This window comes from Hemicordylus capensis, chromosome 2 (genome assembly GCF_027244095.1).
Source record: "Hemicordylus capensis ecotype Gifberg chromosome 2, rHemCap1.1.pri, whole genome shotgun sequence".
Taxonomy (NCBI): Eukaryota; Metazoa; Chordata; class Lepidosauria; order Squamata; family Cordylidae; genus Hemicordylus; species Hemicordylus capensis.
In genome coordinates this window covers 391,591,200-391,608,063 of record NC_069658.1, presented here as the reverse complement: position 1 = coordinate 391,608,063, position 16,864 = coordinate 391,591,200, and the positions used below count along the sequence as shown (strand labels likewise).

The 16,864-nt window shown below is 45.3% G+C and overlaps 1 protein-coding gene across 14 annotated transcripts in view; it reads right to left on the bottom strand.

The window, feature by feature from the left end:
* The window catches only part of RHBDF2 (rhomboid 5 homolog 2), a 105,673-nt gene that overhangs the window by 1,754 nt on the left and 87,055 nt on the right, over positions 1-16,864 (bottom strand). For all 14 annotated transcript variants that reach the window (XM_053302830.1, XM_053302828.1, XM_053302818.1 and 11 more), the window contains 8 exons: positions 16,180-16,254; positions 13,790-13,951; positions 12,234-12,343; positions 11,443-11,506; positions 10,540-10,634; positions 8,560-8,635; positions 7,360-7,460; positions 6,343-6,496 (listed from right to left, as the gene is read on the bottom strand). In XM_053302830.1, coding sequence (XP_053158805.1) covers positions 6,343-6,496; positions 7,360-7,460; positions 8,560-8,635; positions 10,540-10,634; positions 11,443-11,506; positions 12,234-12,343; positions 13,790-13,951; positions 16,180-16,254 — 837 coding nt within the window. The remainder of the gene's footprint in view (positions 1-6,342; positions 6,497-7,359; positions 7,461-8,559; positions 8,636-10,539; positions 10,635-11,442; positions 11,507-12,233; positions 12,344-13,789; positions 13,952-16,179; positions 16,255-16,864) is intronic.

Genomic DNA, 16,864 nt, shown 5'->3' with positions numbered 1-16,864 from the left:
ATGTTATGGAGCATAATTAATTAGTAACACAGTGAATTGATACGACACCAGTCATCATCATCATCAATTTTATTACGGCCGTTGGCCAGCAGAAATAGGAGTAACAAATATACAAAGACACCAGTCAAACTGGGCAGTTTCAAAGTTGTAATTCTATTTTTTCAGGTGAATATAGCTCTCTTCTGACATTTCAACCATGTATTTGAGCAATGCATGCAGGCAGGCAGGCAGAGGTGAATTGCAGCCACTGGTCCCTGGTCCTGATCTCTGTGTGTTCAAGAGGTGAGGGCAGGCAATTCATGTGCTGGGATCTGAGAGCTCAGTGATCTCAGAGCTATTGCTGCCAGCCCAGCTTGGCTAGCAGCAGCCCTTCAGAATGGCCTCCCTGCCATGTAGGCCTTGCAGCACTTGAACACATCCCACATACTCTCCTCTGCCTGCACTCTTGCAGGGCACAGGCAGTCATTCAATTTTGCACAAAGGCAGGTCCCGACACTGCAATACCCCCATCATACCTGGAGGTATAGCAGCCAAGGCTCTTTATTCTGAAATTCAGCAAAACTGAAGCAGCAACACCACACACGGGTGCTCTGTGTGGAATTCAGAGTTCTGAGAATCCCAATGTTCATTTAAAAAACCAGGAGAACACAGCACATCTCTAGTCCTCATGGAGTAAACACAAGCTTGACAGTATGTGGGCAAGGCCTAGAACTCAGAAGCATGAGTGGGAAGCTGGAGGTGGCCTATAGCCACCAGACTAGTAGCCATCTATAGACCTGTCCTCCATGAATTTGTCTAAGCCCCTTTTATAGCCATCCAAGCTAGTGGCCATCACCACATCCCATGGCAGAGATTTCCAGAAATTATGCACTGTGTGATAAAGTTCTTCCTTTTGTTGGTCCTAAATTTCCTGACCTTCAGTATCATGGGATGGCCCCTGGTTCTATTGCTGTGAGAGAGGGAGAAATTTTTCTCTATCCACTCTCTCTACTCCATGCATAATTTTATACACCTCTATCATGTCTCTCTATAGTCACTTCGTTCTTTTCCAAACTAAAGAGCCTCAGATGCTGTAGCCTTGTCTCATAAGGAAGATGCTCCAGACCCCTGATAATCCTAGCTGCCCTCTTCTGCACCTTTTCCAGTTATACAATATGGTAACCAGAACTGAACACAGTGCTTGGAATATGGCCGTACCCTTGTATAAGGGCACTATAATACTAGCATTTTTATTTTCCGTTCCCTTCCTTATGATCCCTAGCATGGAATTGGCCTTTTTCACAGCTGCCGTGCACTGAATCAACACTTTCAACAAGCCTTCCACCATGACCCCAAGATCTCTCTCCTGGTCAGTCACTGAAAGCTAAGATCCCACCAGGGTATATGTGAAGTTAGGGGTTTTTGCCCCAATATACATCATTTTACACTTGTTTACAATGAACCACATTTGACATTTTGTCACCCACTCACCCAGTTTGGAGAAGTCCTTTTGGAACTCCTCACAATCTGTTTTAGATTTTACTACCCTGAATAGTTAAGGGCCATCTGCAAATTTGGCCACTTCACTGGTTACCCTGACTTCTAGACAATTTATGAACAAGTCAAAGAGCACTGGTCCCAGTATAGATCCTTGAGGGAACGCACGTCTTACTTCTCTCCATTGTGAGAACTATCCATTTATTCCCACCCTCTATTTCCGTCCTTCAACTAGTTACCAATCCACACTTAAACCAGTCCCCTTATCCCATGACTGCTACGTTTACCCAAGACTGCTAAATTTACTCGTTTACTTTGGAGGGGGAACTTTGTCAAAAGCTTTTTGGAAGTCCAAGGCCAAGCAGATCACCTTTATCCACCTGCCTGCTGACACTCTCAAAGAACTCCAAAAGGTTAGTGAGGCAAGACTTGCCCTTGCAGAAGCCATGCTGGTTCTCCTTCAGCAAGGCCTGTTCTTCTATGTGTTTAACAATTTTGTCCTTAAGTATGCTTTCCATCAATTTACCTGGCACAGAAGTTAAGCTAACCAGCCTGTAATTTCCCGGATCCCTTCTTGAAAACCGGAGTTACATTAGCTACTCTCCAGTCCTCAGGTACAGAAACTGATTGTAGGGACAAATTATATAATTTTTGCTAGGAGATCAGCAATTTCACATTTGAGTTCCTTCAGAACTCTTGGATGGATGCCATGTGGCCTGTGGGCTTCCTGGAGACATCTGGTGAGCCACTGAGTGAAACAGGATGCTGGACTAGATAGGCCTTGGGCCTGATCCAGCAGGGCTGTTCTTATGTTATTATTTCAATACTATGCATAGTTATTTGCCTAGGGGCAGAGCTAATGGTCTTAGTCTGAATAATTTATACCAGTCACAGCAGTCTGCTTCTCTTAGCACAGAAGGTTGATATTTTAGTGCTGACCTAGGCGGCCAGATTTGGCTTTAAAAAAGCCAAATTCTGGCTTACGGCCCATTTGAACCACGAGTATACCCCTTAGGTTCTGGCAACCCTGGCACTGCTGACTAATACATTTGAAGTTGCATATACAAAGTCAGGCCATTGGTCCATCTGATCAGCACTGACTGGCAGCAGCTCCCTAGAGTTTCAGGAAAGAGTCTTTCCCAGCCTTGCCTGGAGATTCCAGGGATTCAGCCGGAGACCTTCTGCATGCAAAGCAAGTGCTTGGCCAGTGAGCTATGGCTCCACACCAGGCCTGCTCAACTTAGGCCCCCCATCTGTTTTTGGACTACAACTCCCATAATCCCCAGCCACAGTAGCCAATAGCCAGGAATTATGGGAGTTGTAGGCCAACATCTGCTGGAGGGCCGAAGTTGAGCAGGCCTGCTCCACACACAGCACTGGCCAAGGTGTGGTAGGATAGAAGACACAGGTAAAAAAGGTCTACATCTAGAGGGGAGGTGTAGCGAAGGAGGGATAACAATGGCCTTTTGTCAAGAAACAATTCATTTTCACACCCAATGACTTTAAAAGGATGCAACGAAGAATCCCAACCTCTGTGTATCTATTTGCAAAAGCATACTAGATGCCAAGGACTAAGTAGCCTACATATGGGGAGAAACAACAAAGTACAGTAGAGATGCACAAGGAAGAAGCCTTCATTACTCTATATATCCCTTCAGTGATAGGGTGCTGCCCTGCTCATATTTGCACCAAAAGGGGGGGGAAATGAACAAGAGGACAGGATAGTCCTTAAAGCAGGATAGCTGCACAAGGCAGAATGCGGCAATAATTCATTCCTGCTTTCAGGTAAACACCAATCAAGGCAGGGCAGCCAAGGTTCATGTGCCAAAAGCAGGGGAAGAAGCTGTCACACTGAGCAATTTGTCGTGAAAGGGATGTGCTCAAAGGCTTCCAGTGACTCAGCAAACTGCAGTATCCCAAGAAACTGCTGATGCCCTCCCCGGGATTAGGTGGGTGATCTGTTTTAGAGCCTGTCAGGACTTCAGATTAGCCACCTGCTTGTTGCATCAGTCTCAAAGGGTGTGGGCACTGCCACGTGCCAGCAAACAGGGCAGCCAGCATGTGCCCGTCCTGCACGTGGAGGCTGGGCAGCTGCTTGGACTAGAGCATCATCGCATCCTACTTTCCCCACTGCCTCAGAGGAAGGAATCAAGGGAGGCCGCAGAGCCAGCCACAAACCCAAGCCAAAAATATACATACAAAGGCTATAGCTGACAGGCTTATTATATACAGGAGAGCGAGAGCGAGAGAGGTGTACATACATACACACACCTTTCCAGACTGAGCAGGGGGATTTGAGCCTTGCCAAAGAGACTGAACCAATAAAGGCCTACATTTTGCGCATCCCTCCATCAAGGTGAGGGACCTGCCGAGGGTGATACACAACTTCAGAAGACACCCCAACGGTGTAGTAATGAGGCTGCTGTGAAAAGACTGGAAACATTTCCAGGCAGCAGCACAGCAGCACTCCTTTCTATGGGTTCCAATCAAAGGGAGCGCTGTGCTGCTGTCCAGAAGTGCTTTAAAGTATTTGTGCACCAGCCTCGATGCGACACCCGTGGGGCTGCATTTGAGATTGCACAGCAGCCCTGGTGGGTCCCTTCCCTTGATGGAGGGCTGCACAGAATGTAGGCCAATATTCCTTGTCACCATTAAATGGCCCCTCCCCCACACCTCACTAGGAAGTCAAGCACCACCACCACCACCACCACCACCTTTATTACAGACACAGACCAGCACCTCATCAGGCAGAACTTAAGGATGTCCCTGTAGGGTTCTTGGAGCTCTCACGTCTTGCCTTTCTTTGGCCCAGACCATTTTGTGAGAGGACGGCAGTTTGCCCATCCACTTCCATGTCTTGAAGACTGCTGCATATACACCAAAGCCATTATCCTGCCTCCTGAGTTTCTTCACTACCCATGTCTGCATTGGGGTGGGGCTCAGTTATTCACTTCTTCTCCAGCAAGGGTCACTGAGGACATGCCCACATGGGCCTCCAAGCCTGGACAAAACACTACACCAAGGCTCTTGTGCTCCAGGACAGGCATCATATGGAAGAGAAAGGCCAAGTGTGAGTGAAAGGGCGGCTCTACCTTGCTAGCTGTGGTCATTTATGAATCCCTCCAAAATCTCTTCTCATCTCTTTCTAACAAGTAGTGAAGGAAGGTGAAGGAGTATCTGCTTTTGACCCCATGTGCCACCAGCTACAAGAGATAATCCCATTATCCAATCCCATTAAACTCTTCAAAACACCTGATGCATCAGGTGTGATGCATCAGATGGCAGCTGGCCAGGACAGCTTGCTTGGGCCAATGACATCACTCACCTGCAGTCACACCTCCTTAGCTTCTTAGGCTGCTTTCTCTTGGCAGGTGGCAGAAGGAAGGAGGATAAAGCTAAGCGAAAGCAATTGCTGAATTGCTCCCTTTAGGGCAAGGGCGCTCAGCAGAAGGCCGACAGGACAGAGGCAGTGCACAGATTTCCCTTTTAAACCTTCATTAGCCAGTTGTCTCCACAGTAGCATCTGATGGGTCCAGATGTTACCAGAGCAGACAGACATCAGACAGACTGAGAGTGCAGAAGTGGCCCTAGGCATCAGCAATGCGAATATGGGTATATCTTTTCAAATACACATATATAGCATATTGTAAAGCTCTCCTAGGACTATGCCTCTTCAAACTGTAGGTGGGGATGACACACTTGAATGCTTTCCCCAATGAGAACACACATATTCAAAACACACCTTCCTGTCCCTAGAAAACTGGGCTTGGGCTCTTCTCTTTGACATGCTAGCTTTCCATATGCAGAAAGTATGTGTGTCATGAGGGAGCATTCAAACGTGAAGTGGTACAGTCTGAGGCAGGCCATACCATTAAATATTGTCAAACAAGGAGTTCAGCTGTCAAACTACTCAACACAGGTTTCACAGTTATGGAAAATTCTCTGTTCCGGTATTTTGGACTCCCAGAATAGGAACTTGAGTACTGACTTTCCCGCACACTATGATGAAACAACAGCATGTTGTCAGAAGATTCTACCTTACCAAACCAAAACTACACTAGATTAATTTGAGGGGCATAAAACATCCTAAAAGTGATGCCTGGGGAGGGAGCTCTGTACCTGTAAGGCCAGAGAAAGGAGGGCACCAATCATTTCAAAGGCAAATAAAATGGATGTCTGATATTCAGTTCTAGAGCAGTCTCATGCTTAGCAAACTAGTAGGCCTGTTTTATGAAGGCTCCCTAAAGATGCAGGCTGTAAAAACATATGCCCAGAACAAGACTGAAGTATCCAGAGGCAGCAGTTCAGTGCTTTTGCAATTGGTGCAGTACTCTGTGCTTAGAATTTTTTTTTAAACCTTCTCTTTCTCAAATATTTCAGATCTGAAAAATGCTGAAACCAGAATGAAACCATACAAACCAGGGGTGTGTGTTCTACAACTCTAAAAGCCCTTGCTTTCAGTTCACAAATGGAAGGCAATCTTGGTGGCTGCTCTCACAACTGTCAAACTGCCCTCTCCTTAAGGCCAGGCCCATAGCCAGCCTAAATGTTTAGGGGTGGAGCAAGGGGGCGGCCTCTCTGACCACCATCACTCTTAAGTTCAAGCAACATCCAGTTATTTAAATATTATTTGTTTGAAGGCCAGGGGGTGGGGTGGGGTGGGGTGCGGTGGGAATCAGACCTGCTCTAACCCACAACCCCCCCCCCCCCCCGGCTACAGATCTGCTTAAGGCTTAACAAGCACTTCTGGTTTTCTAGGTTGCAAAGAATGTCCAGCTATGAATACAAATAGAGCATTTTCTATTAGGTTGTAAGTCAGACAACACAAAGCAATTAAACCTTCAGAAGGTCCAACAATGCCCTTACCTCTGCCCTGTATGGAAGGAAGATAGCACTGGCCAGATTGCCTGTGATGCCACTGAGGAGGAAAATGATAGAGATTCTATGCCAGCCTGACAGCTTCTCCAAATCCCTGAGGACTGTCATCTGGAAGATCACCGACACCAGGCAGTGGACAATCCTACAGAGATGATAGACAATGCTTCAGACATCCAAGCTCTATTTTCTCAAATAGTGACTCCTTCCTATTCACATTCACAGGTCATGCTGCTCATATTAGAACAGCAGCATCTGCCAGTCTGAAAAGTCTCATGAGTTTGCACAAGGGCTGTCGAGTCAGTTAACACATTCAGAAGAAACACTCTGGAAGGGCTTTGCCTCAGAGTTAAAGGCCAGAAGTCCCCAGGAAAAAGACCCAAGGCAAGTTTAAGAATAATTGATTCTTAGGATAGAGCCCCAGACAATCATGCCAATACTGTGACTTCAACCGGGGCGCTTTCCAGTCTGCGTAGAGACTGCAGTGTCACAATGCAGGAAGCGTGGAAGCACACTTCCAAGATACGACGTGACCCCGTTGCAGGGTCTAATCTGGAAAGTACCCAGATGAATCCAATTTTCAAGTGTCTGGGTCAAACAGACAAGATGATCTAACACAAGGGTTCTCAACTTTGGGTGCACAGGTGTTGTTGGACTACAACTCCCATCATCCCCAGCCACAATGGCCTTTGTAGCCCAACAAGGCTGAGAACCCCTGTGCTAGATAGTCCTGTAGTTTATACAAACAGGTGAAACACTAAATAGGAATCAAGAGAAGGGCCCAGAGTCCTCACTACCAAGCCCAGTTTATGAAAATACTGCAACTCTAGAGGAAAGCCTGCTTGGATTTTGCAGGCAGGCTCTCTCAGTAATTCCAGCAGCCTATTGATTCCTAACAGGCAGTGGCACTAACAGTAAGAGAAAATATCCAGCCTGAAGGCCCAATCCTGACTCACGACTGTGATCTTTCCTCCCAAGGCAATGCACTCTCCCCTTTTTCTTACCCACCCTGCATGAAGGAAGAGAGACAACCAGAGTCTGTAGAACTGATCAGGAATTTCAGGGTTCAAGAATGGTAGGAGGCCACACACTTCATCCATGCAGTGTACCTAGGAAGAGAAAGCAAACATTCAAGTGTGCAGACGAGAGGAAATCAGGGGTTTGGGGCAGCTAGGAGAAGGGCAAACCCTGAATCCATTAGTGATGCTTATTTACTGTATCGCACTGTGGGGTCTATATGCCTACAGAATTCCAACCCCAGGAAGAGCTGGAGATTAGCCTCTAACTGACCCTGGCCACCTATGCTGATATAAACCAGGTTAGAATGGTGGGGGTGGGGAGACAGGTGAGAAGTAGGCTACAAAGGCATCCCAGCAAGCATGAGAAGGAAGCAGCAGGGGTGTTTTGTGGTTGGTCTGTTTCTGAACATGGGATAGGCGCCTGGACTGCCTTATATACTGACCCAGACCATTGCACCATCTAGCCCACCCTGACAGGTTGCAGCCCTCACAACTTTTCCAGGTTTGTCACCAGAGATCCTTCTTAACTGGCAAATGCAAGGGATTGATCTGGGGATATTGGCTTCTTGCAGCATGCCTGCTCCTCTACATGAAAGGAATGCCACAGTCTCCTCTCAAATGACATGAAGCACCTTTGAATAGCTTTATACAAATTGGTCTCTCTTTGTTCAGAGGACATGCTTGATTCCAAATGGGTATTCCAATGAGTACTGCAATAATTTGAAGAGACTTGTTGTTGCTACAAGACAGAGCAAGAGAGGAATGGATATGGGGAAGGGGGACAATTGTGTGTAAGAAGACTTGGATAGTAGCCCCAAGGTACTCATGTAGACCACGGGCATTTCATTCCCTGAACCCTAGGCACTGAGCAGGAATTACCAAATGTAGCTGCCCAACTCTGAGATGCTTTAGAGCGATAGCAAACTGGGGCCAAGTAATATTGGTGGTGAATCTAAAAGAATAATAATTCGAGCGGCTCATCATACACACAATGATGAGCCCCAATACACTCGAGTTCTTAATCGCTGCTGCGCAAAGAAGAGGCCATGAGATTTATGTCTTCCCAAAGCACCCTCTGGCACTTTCCTAGAATGATGTGGCAAATCTGGATATTCCTCAATCCACAAGCATGGGTAAAAAACACCTCCAGAGATTTTTGCACCTACACAACTGAGGCGAAATCACTTGCCTGTGAGCAGAGAGTTGCTTCTTCATGGAAATAGCCATGCATGAATTCACAGTACTCCCGAGTAGTGATTGCACAGCTAGCACAAAGAGAGACAGGTGGAGTCAGATGATTTAAGTTGCCCTTGCCAATCTGGGCTTCAGCTCCTCTCCCCAGCAAAGGCTAAGTTCAAAAGCTAAACCAGGGCTGCACAACTTTTGCCCTGCAGCTGTTGCTGGACTACAATTCCCATCATCCCTACTGGCCACTGAGGCTGGGGATGATGGGAACTTTGATGATGGGAAAAGAACAGCTGGAGGGCCAAAGTTGTGCAGCCCAGAGCTCTACCAGCCTTTGCAGTTGCACTAGTAAGTTTCTAAACATCAGCGTAGGCCTTATAAGGTCAATAAGGAATGAGTCCAACCTCAACACTTCCATTCCCACCCATCTCATCCCAGAGTTTCTTAGCAATTTTTTAAAGGCCATGAAACCATCCATAATGCTGCCATGACCCATCAGTGAACCCCCACCGTCCTCTCCTTGGGCAACACCACACAGAGGAGACTGGTGGTGCCTTGGCCCTTCTAGGGGAAAGAATGAAAACACAACCAGAGGCCCTTGTATTTGGCTTCAGAAGCACTATGCTTTGTATCTTCACTGGAGACCATTAAGGACATTCACAGGACATCAGATTTGCCTCCACCCAACAGGACAATCCAGACCAATGCTGCACTGGCACTATGGGGGAGGGATGATTTCCACCTATGGCCCCCACCCGCTGGAGCCCTAAAAATATGCTCCAGAGGGTTGTGCATTAGTCTGGGTGTCAGCCATTGATTTTAAATTTAAATAGTTTGTGAATGGGTCGAATATACACATTCCTGCCTCTAAAGCAGGGCAGCATAACTTTGGCCCTTCCGCAGATGTTAGCTTACAGCTTCCATCATCTCCGACTATTGGCCACTGTAGCTGGGGATGATGGGAACTGTAGTCCAACAACAGCTGGAGGGCTGAAGTTGTGTGCAGCCCTGCTCTAAAGCACACTCTTCCAACACTGTGCTAACTGCAACTAGAACACCGTAGCAGTGGCCACTTAGGGCAGTATTTCAGCAACATGTTCACTAAATTTTGAAAGTAAAACAAACAAAAAATCTTAAAACAGAGGACTAGATGCCTGGCTTGAGGCTGGAACTCCTAACCCTTGTCCTCTCTACCAATAACGAAAATACAAAAAGTAAAAGTTCTATATTCTCATATTTGACAAACTGCAGAAAGATAGCTATGTTCATTTTCAAGATGACCCAGAACTTTGGTTTGTTGACAAGAGTCTGGCAAATTTATTGTGGAATAAATTTTCATGGGCCAGAGTCCACTTTGTCACATCTTTATGCATCTGACCAAGTGTGCTCTGGCCCACGAAAGATTATGCCACAAACCAACTTGTCTTTTAAAAAGTGACACAGGACAGCGTTTTCATATTTGTATTCAAATTGTGCTCCAAAATGGTTGTTAAACATTTAAGACGCTTACATGTTTATTGCTTTCAAGCTGATCAACAGACTGAAGCATTATTCTGACTGCCGATTCTAATCTAGCTCCTGCTTTAACATGCTGACAGGTGAGATCATTACAAGCTAATTGCATAATTTTACTAACCTAGATTTCAAGACAGATGATATGAGCTTTCTAGAAGCTCAGATTTAATAAAGTGATCTGAATTAGCATGAACATGTGCTGCAAAGCTTGAAGGGATGCTGAGCTCAGTGACTCAGCTTTAATTTAGCAAGCTCAGCAAGTATTACTTACCTTAATGGACACCAGCACTGCTTAGAAAATTGATTGAAACAAAGTCAGAAGGGTGTCTTTTCAAAAAGGAAGGAAGGTTGGCTCTACAGGTGTGTGTCTCCAACCCAAATAGGGAGAGGAGGGGAAATTGGCAGCTGATAATAATATGAGCATTTGGACAGCACTGGGAGGAACACTTCCAGCTTCATGAATACTTACCTGCCTTTGGTTCCAAGACAGCATGGCCTTCCTTTAATATCACAGTCCATATGCAATAGGCCAGTATGATTATTTTTGGTCTGATAGGTACATATCTGTAAAGAAAAAAAGGCTTCAAATATGTCCCTTAAGTAATCCATCCTAATCATTCTTGTCAATTTGGCTTCCCTACCTCTGTTAACTAATGCAATGACATATTAGGGTACTCTAAACTAACAGAACTCTAGAAGTAGCTAGTTCAGCTATGGATTCAAGGACCTGGAGATCCCAAGTTGTGTCCTTGTAACCGGATCTCCCATCAGATTATTGTGTGATTTTGCAGAGAGAAGTCCCCAAATCTGAAGGTAGCAATAGGAAGGCACTGGGATCTGACCCACTACAAGGCAAGCGGAAAGAAGGAGGAGGGGTAGTGTGCAAGAGTGATAAATATATGCATGGGTATGGATATCTGGGCTTCCTACTCTCCTGTCTTTTCATGACATGGCTACAACCTACACCCACATCTGTAAGACTCTGGAATTAAGGGAGGATCCTCAACCCTCAAATTAGCTCTAAAGTTAGACCACCTCTGTCAATGTTCAGCTTTCATACCAGATGAAAGTCTATTGTACCATAATCTTCCCTGCTTGAGTGTGAACTGTGGGCATGCCTGAAAAGGGTGCACATATATGGTGTGGGCAGGAAAGGTAAAATTACTTCCCCAATGGACAGTCACTGGACAGTCTCCATGAAGCAGTGTGTTCTGTACTAGGAACAAAGCAGTGACACACCAAATCAGTTCTTCTCCCCCCCTCTCCCTCTCTCTCCACAAGCTTCTAAAAAACATTCACCTACACTTGCACTGTAGAAAACCCCTTGCAAAATAAAGTAAAAGCAAACAAGAAAGAATGGAAGAATTTTTACCGGCCATTTGGTGATATCATCAGGCCAGATGTGAGGTCGATTTGAAGCTGGCTCCTCACAAGTCCTGTTGGGATAGCCCGCAAACAGGGATTAGGACAGACAGTAAGGGTGTGCACGAACCCCAAAATGCGGTTTGGTTAAATTTGAACTGAACCATGTTGCCCGAGGTCCAGTCTCTTCAATCGAACTGGCTTGGTGGTTTGGACAGCAATATTTGTAAAAGGGAATCTGGTAAGAATCCAGAGGAACAGTGAGAAAGGTTGTTTAAGGCTCTTACCTGGCTCACCACTGCTCCCTGCTCCCATCCCCAGCCAAATCGCGGTTTAAACACAGGCCGCCCATGTGGCAGTGGTGTGGTTCCAGCCTCCACAGATGTGCAGAGACCATTTGCGTGGTCTCTGCACATGTGCATAGGCTGGAATCGTGCCACCTCCTCATGGGCAGCTTTTGTTTAAACAGTGATCCGGCCAGCGATTCAGGTGGGGATGGGGGCAGCGAACCAGGTAAGAGCCTTAAACAGTCTCTCTCACCTCTCCCCTGCCACTGGCCCACTAACCGTTCGGATAAAGAACCAGTTTGCATTGAACCAGGCTTGGTCCGGTTCGATTGCGGGTTGAACCGCCGAACCAGCCCAGTTCGATGCGAACCAGTTCTACATTGAACGGTCATGCACACGCCTAACCAACAGAATTCTCACTTTAGCCACTATTCTAAACATTCCAATATATATGTAGGGCATTTATCTCCATGGAGGTATTCCACACCACCCCTTGTGTCTCCACCTGAGCTACCTGGGATCCTGATGGCACACAGCTCCTGACGATCTTTTCAGACTTGAATTGCTTTTGTCAGCAAGTGGTGGATTATGATCTGGCCACTTTACAAAAGTGGCTAATGTTTCCTGGAAACATTACGAAAAGAAAAAAGGTAAAGAGTTAAAATTGCATTTTTAGAAGGAGCAACTCTCACCAGAAGTCTCTTCATACAGAGTTCTTATTTGGGGCATGTGAAGTCTTTCTGTGTGACTGGGGTCACCAATAAAATTTATTTATTTACTTTTATTTATTTATTTATTTTATTTTATTTTATTTTATTTTTTACATTTATATCCCGCTCTTCCTCCAAGGAGCCCAGAGCAATGTACATGGTTATGTTTACCCTCACAACAACCCTGTGAGGTAGATTAGGTGAGAGAGAACTGACTGGACCAGAATAACTCAGTGAGTTTCATGGCAAAATAGGGATTTGCATCCTCAGGTCTCCCTGGACTGAGTCCAATGCTCCAACCACTACACCACGCTGGCTCTCAAAACAGGTTTTCCAAGGAGGTCCCCCTAAGCCTAGGCATGTTATATGGGTTTTAGAGCACAAATAATGTGTCTCCCCAGACATGCAATTATTCACTCCGTCAGCTGAACTGATTGCCATGGAACATGCTTCCATTATAGCTTTAAGTCTCTGGTTCTCAGGTCTGTGTTGATAAAATGAGCAGTTTTGAATAAATATTTAGAACCAGGAGATTTAAGGCTTCCAGTGGCACTGAGGATGGATCCCAATAGCCAGCACCACATGCACTCCAGTCAATACTTCCTTTTTTCTAGAGATGCCCTGGCACCATCGGTAAGAGTATCAATTCTTTTTCACAATTCTCAAGGAAAAAGCAAATCATGAATTTTTAAAAAAAGTTTTGCAAAGAAAAAAAGCAGAACAGCTTTTCAAACGTGTGCAAGTTACTGTCCAGTTGCATACTTGAGTCACTTCAAAAATTCCAGGCCTCCAGAACATACCAAAAATGCACTGACATGCATCCAACTTCTCTGAGCTAAGGCTGGTTGTATAAATAGGTATGTATGCAATATGAGAGCAAACTCCTCCAGTTGCAAGAGAATAGCACCAGGCTAGTTTTCTTGAGGATTGTGCAAATATTTGCAGTATGCATGAACGTCTGGAGCAAGGGAGCAGTTGCCCCATGCCAGATTGAGCCAATTGCCATTGAATTCAATGGGGCATACTTGCAGAGAGAACAATATTGGGTTGCTGGCTTTACCCACCATCCCTGGAAAAAGTCCTGCAGATGCCCATGGCAGAATGGCGATTTTTTTCTTCCACAGGAGAATTTGTAAATGATCACATTAAAAAAACCAGTTGGTTCTCAGCTTGCTTTCCAGGGCAGCCTCTCCCTTACCATCCAGAGAACCACGACGGCCCAGCATACCACAGACATGGCAAATTAAATCAGTGAGCCCCCAGTACACAGGATGTTTACAGTCTCACACCATCATTCAAAGAAGTCAGCTGTCATCAGAGACCACCCAAATCAGAGCAACCTTCTGGTTAGTGTGCTCACCGAGCAATCTGCTTGCAGGGTCTGAACACAGCCAGAGTTGTCATTCTGAACGCAGCAGCCTGAATTGCGCTCCTGGTCTTTCTGCTTTTGGATCAGCCTCTCAATATGTCGGTCCTTCCGAATGCAGGGGGAGAACTTTGCTCCAAGGTGAATCAAGTCAATCTGAAATTCCAAGACAGGGAAGAAGACACTTGATGAAAAAGCATGTGTTAATCCATCACCTTTCTCCTCCAATTGCAATGAATGGTAAATGTCACCAGGAGGAGCTACACAGAGTCAGCTAGTACTTCTCTTGAACGTTTAGGAGTTGCTTTGCATGTTCCATAAAAGCAGCAAAAAGGAAAGTGAGTGCAAGTTACTCACTTGATTTCTTGCTACTTATTTGAAACGTGCAAAGCCTTCTTGCTGCCGTCTGAACTTGCCTTCTTCCGAATGTTTCCTGGGGAGGGTATAAAAGGTTAGGAGTGAGGCAAGAAGTTAGACTGGTGTTCATTTTTTAAAAAAGATGCAGCACACATTTAAGGAGATGGTAGGATGTTCATATTAGGGAAGTGCAAAATTTTCAAGCTTGGAACATTCTGATTCAAACAGGCCATTTCAACTGTTCCAAGCTCCAAACAAAACTGAACTTCGAATGAACTGCCTGTTTCGAGCTCAGAACGGACCGACCCCATTCTGAGTCGGAATGATTGTTAAGGGAATTGGCTTCAAGTCCTGTCCTCAAAGGTAATAGGATTTCAGCAGTCACCGTTCATAGTGTGACAAATACAATTAAAGGAAAAGGAGGTAGAGGAAACACAGAAGCCTCCTCCTCAGATCAGACCAAGAAACCAAGCAGCTCTTACATAAAAGTACTGTAAACAGTGTATTGTTTCTCATAACTACAGGAGAACCTCGGTATTCATGGGGGTTCCATTCTCTGTGATTACTGCGGATAAGGAAACCGCGAATACTGAGTATTTGTGTCTATGGGATTGCAGGAGTTAGGTTCCTGGAGGTTTAAAAAAAAAGGTGCCAAATGGATAAAATTGCCCTAAAATCATGAGGGAAAGTGCCCTATCATGCTCAATCTGTCCCCAGCAATGCCCACAAAATGCTGCAATTTGCTGTTTTTCCAGAAAAAAAAAATCACTTTTCCTATATTATTATTATTATTTCTTGTTTACACAGTCAGACAGGTGTTATTGACTGGTTTGTTTTATCCAGACATCGAGTCCTTCCCAAGGACCTGGGATGGCTGAATTTTATTGTCAATTGTTATAGATATCGTCGCAGAATATAGGCAGTTCCCAGTAAAGCTGCTTTTTGTAATTGGCTGATGGTGATTTCTGTGGCCCCTATGGTGTTGAGGTGATCCCCAAGGTCTTTTGGAACTGCACCCAGGGCACCAATTACCACTGGGATTATTTTGGTCTTTTTCTGCCACCGCCTTTCAATTTCAATTTGTAGATCTTTGTATTTGGTGATTTTTTCTATTTCTTTTTCTTCTATTCTGCTATCCCCTGGTATTGCTATGTCAATTATTTTAACTTGTTTTTCTTTCTTCTCGACTACAGTTATATCTGGTGTATTGTGTGGCAGATATTCTTCAAGGCCTCTTTTCTCCTCCTCTACTGTTTGATGGACTTGCAGCATTCCTCTTCCACCTGAGCTGCGAGGGAGGTATAGCCTATCTACATCACTGCGGGGGTACAGAGCATGATTGATGGTCATTATTTTCCTGGTCTTACAATCTAGCATCTCTAGCTCTGCCTGGGTCCAGTCTATTATTCCTGCAGTGTATCTGATAACAGGTATAGCCCAGGTGTTTATGGCTTGTATGGTGTTCCCATCCCAGGATTTTTCTAACTCTCCTGATGTATTCACTGCCAATTTTTCTTTTAACTTCAGTGTGTGCAATGTTATCAGCCTGGAGAATGCCCAAGTATTTGTAATGTTCTTTCTCTTCCAGGTTTTTGATCTTGCTTCCATTGGGCAGTTCTATTCCTTCTGTTTTTCTTATTTTTCCTCTGTTCATTATTAATGCAGCACACTTGTCTAGTCCAAACTCCATTTCTATATTGCTATTATTATTATTATTATTATTATTATTAATAGTAGTAGTAGTAGTAGTATTACAAAAGTGAGCCAGAAATGGCTCCCTTACACTAAATGGCAGGCAGAAATGACCTCAGTGGTAATTTCCACTCCCCCGACCCCACGGATATGTGAAAATTAACCTTTTTTTGCTGGTTCCCCCCACATATACACAGGTCGAGTGCCAATTACCCAACTGCAGATCCACGAAACCGCGGATGTTGAGTCCGTGATTAACAAGGTTCTCCTGTAGATATAAATACATTCCAGCTTCTTGGGGAAGCAAGAACAAAGCAAACAAAATGGGACTTTACCGAGCTTGGACCAATCCAGAAGTTCTCTTGTTGAATGTATTTCACACTCTCATAGACCCCTTTGTTTCGCAGGACCTGTGACATAATAGAGAAATCCCTAGGTTAAGAGAAACGACAAGCATCCCAAGAGAAAGGTCTGTATGGATTTTTCTTTAGCCACACATGTTGGATCCAAGATCAGAGACCGATTCTTATATAGTTTGCCTTATTCTGCCAGCAGAGGGCTCATAAAATCTGGCTTTTCTGGTTGCAGATTCCTGTTCATCCTATGTAGTGACAGAAATAAACAGCACCCTGCTTGGGGCTGCCTTTGAAGACTACCCAGAGTCATCAATTGCTGCAGAGCAGAGCAGCAGCAGGCCTGCTTGTGGAAGTCGGCTGGTGCAAGTCAGGTGGAGGCAATGCAGGACACCAGTGCTGAAGTGTCTACAGTGGCTTGGGTCAAAGTGCTGCTTTTGACCTTGAAAGCGCTAAGTGGCTTGGGTCCAGGGCATCTCAGATAATGCCTCTGCTTGTATGGACCTCTCTTCAAGCCTAGGTCATCAGCAAGGGTGCTGCTCCCCATGCTAGCATGGCCTGAAGTTGGCCGACTGGCACCAGGATTCCCAACTGCATGTTCAGAGCCTATATGTCCACAGTTTGACATATGCATACAGCCCCTTTCACTCCATCTGCTTCAGGTCCA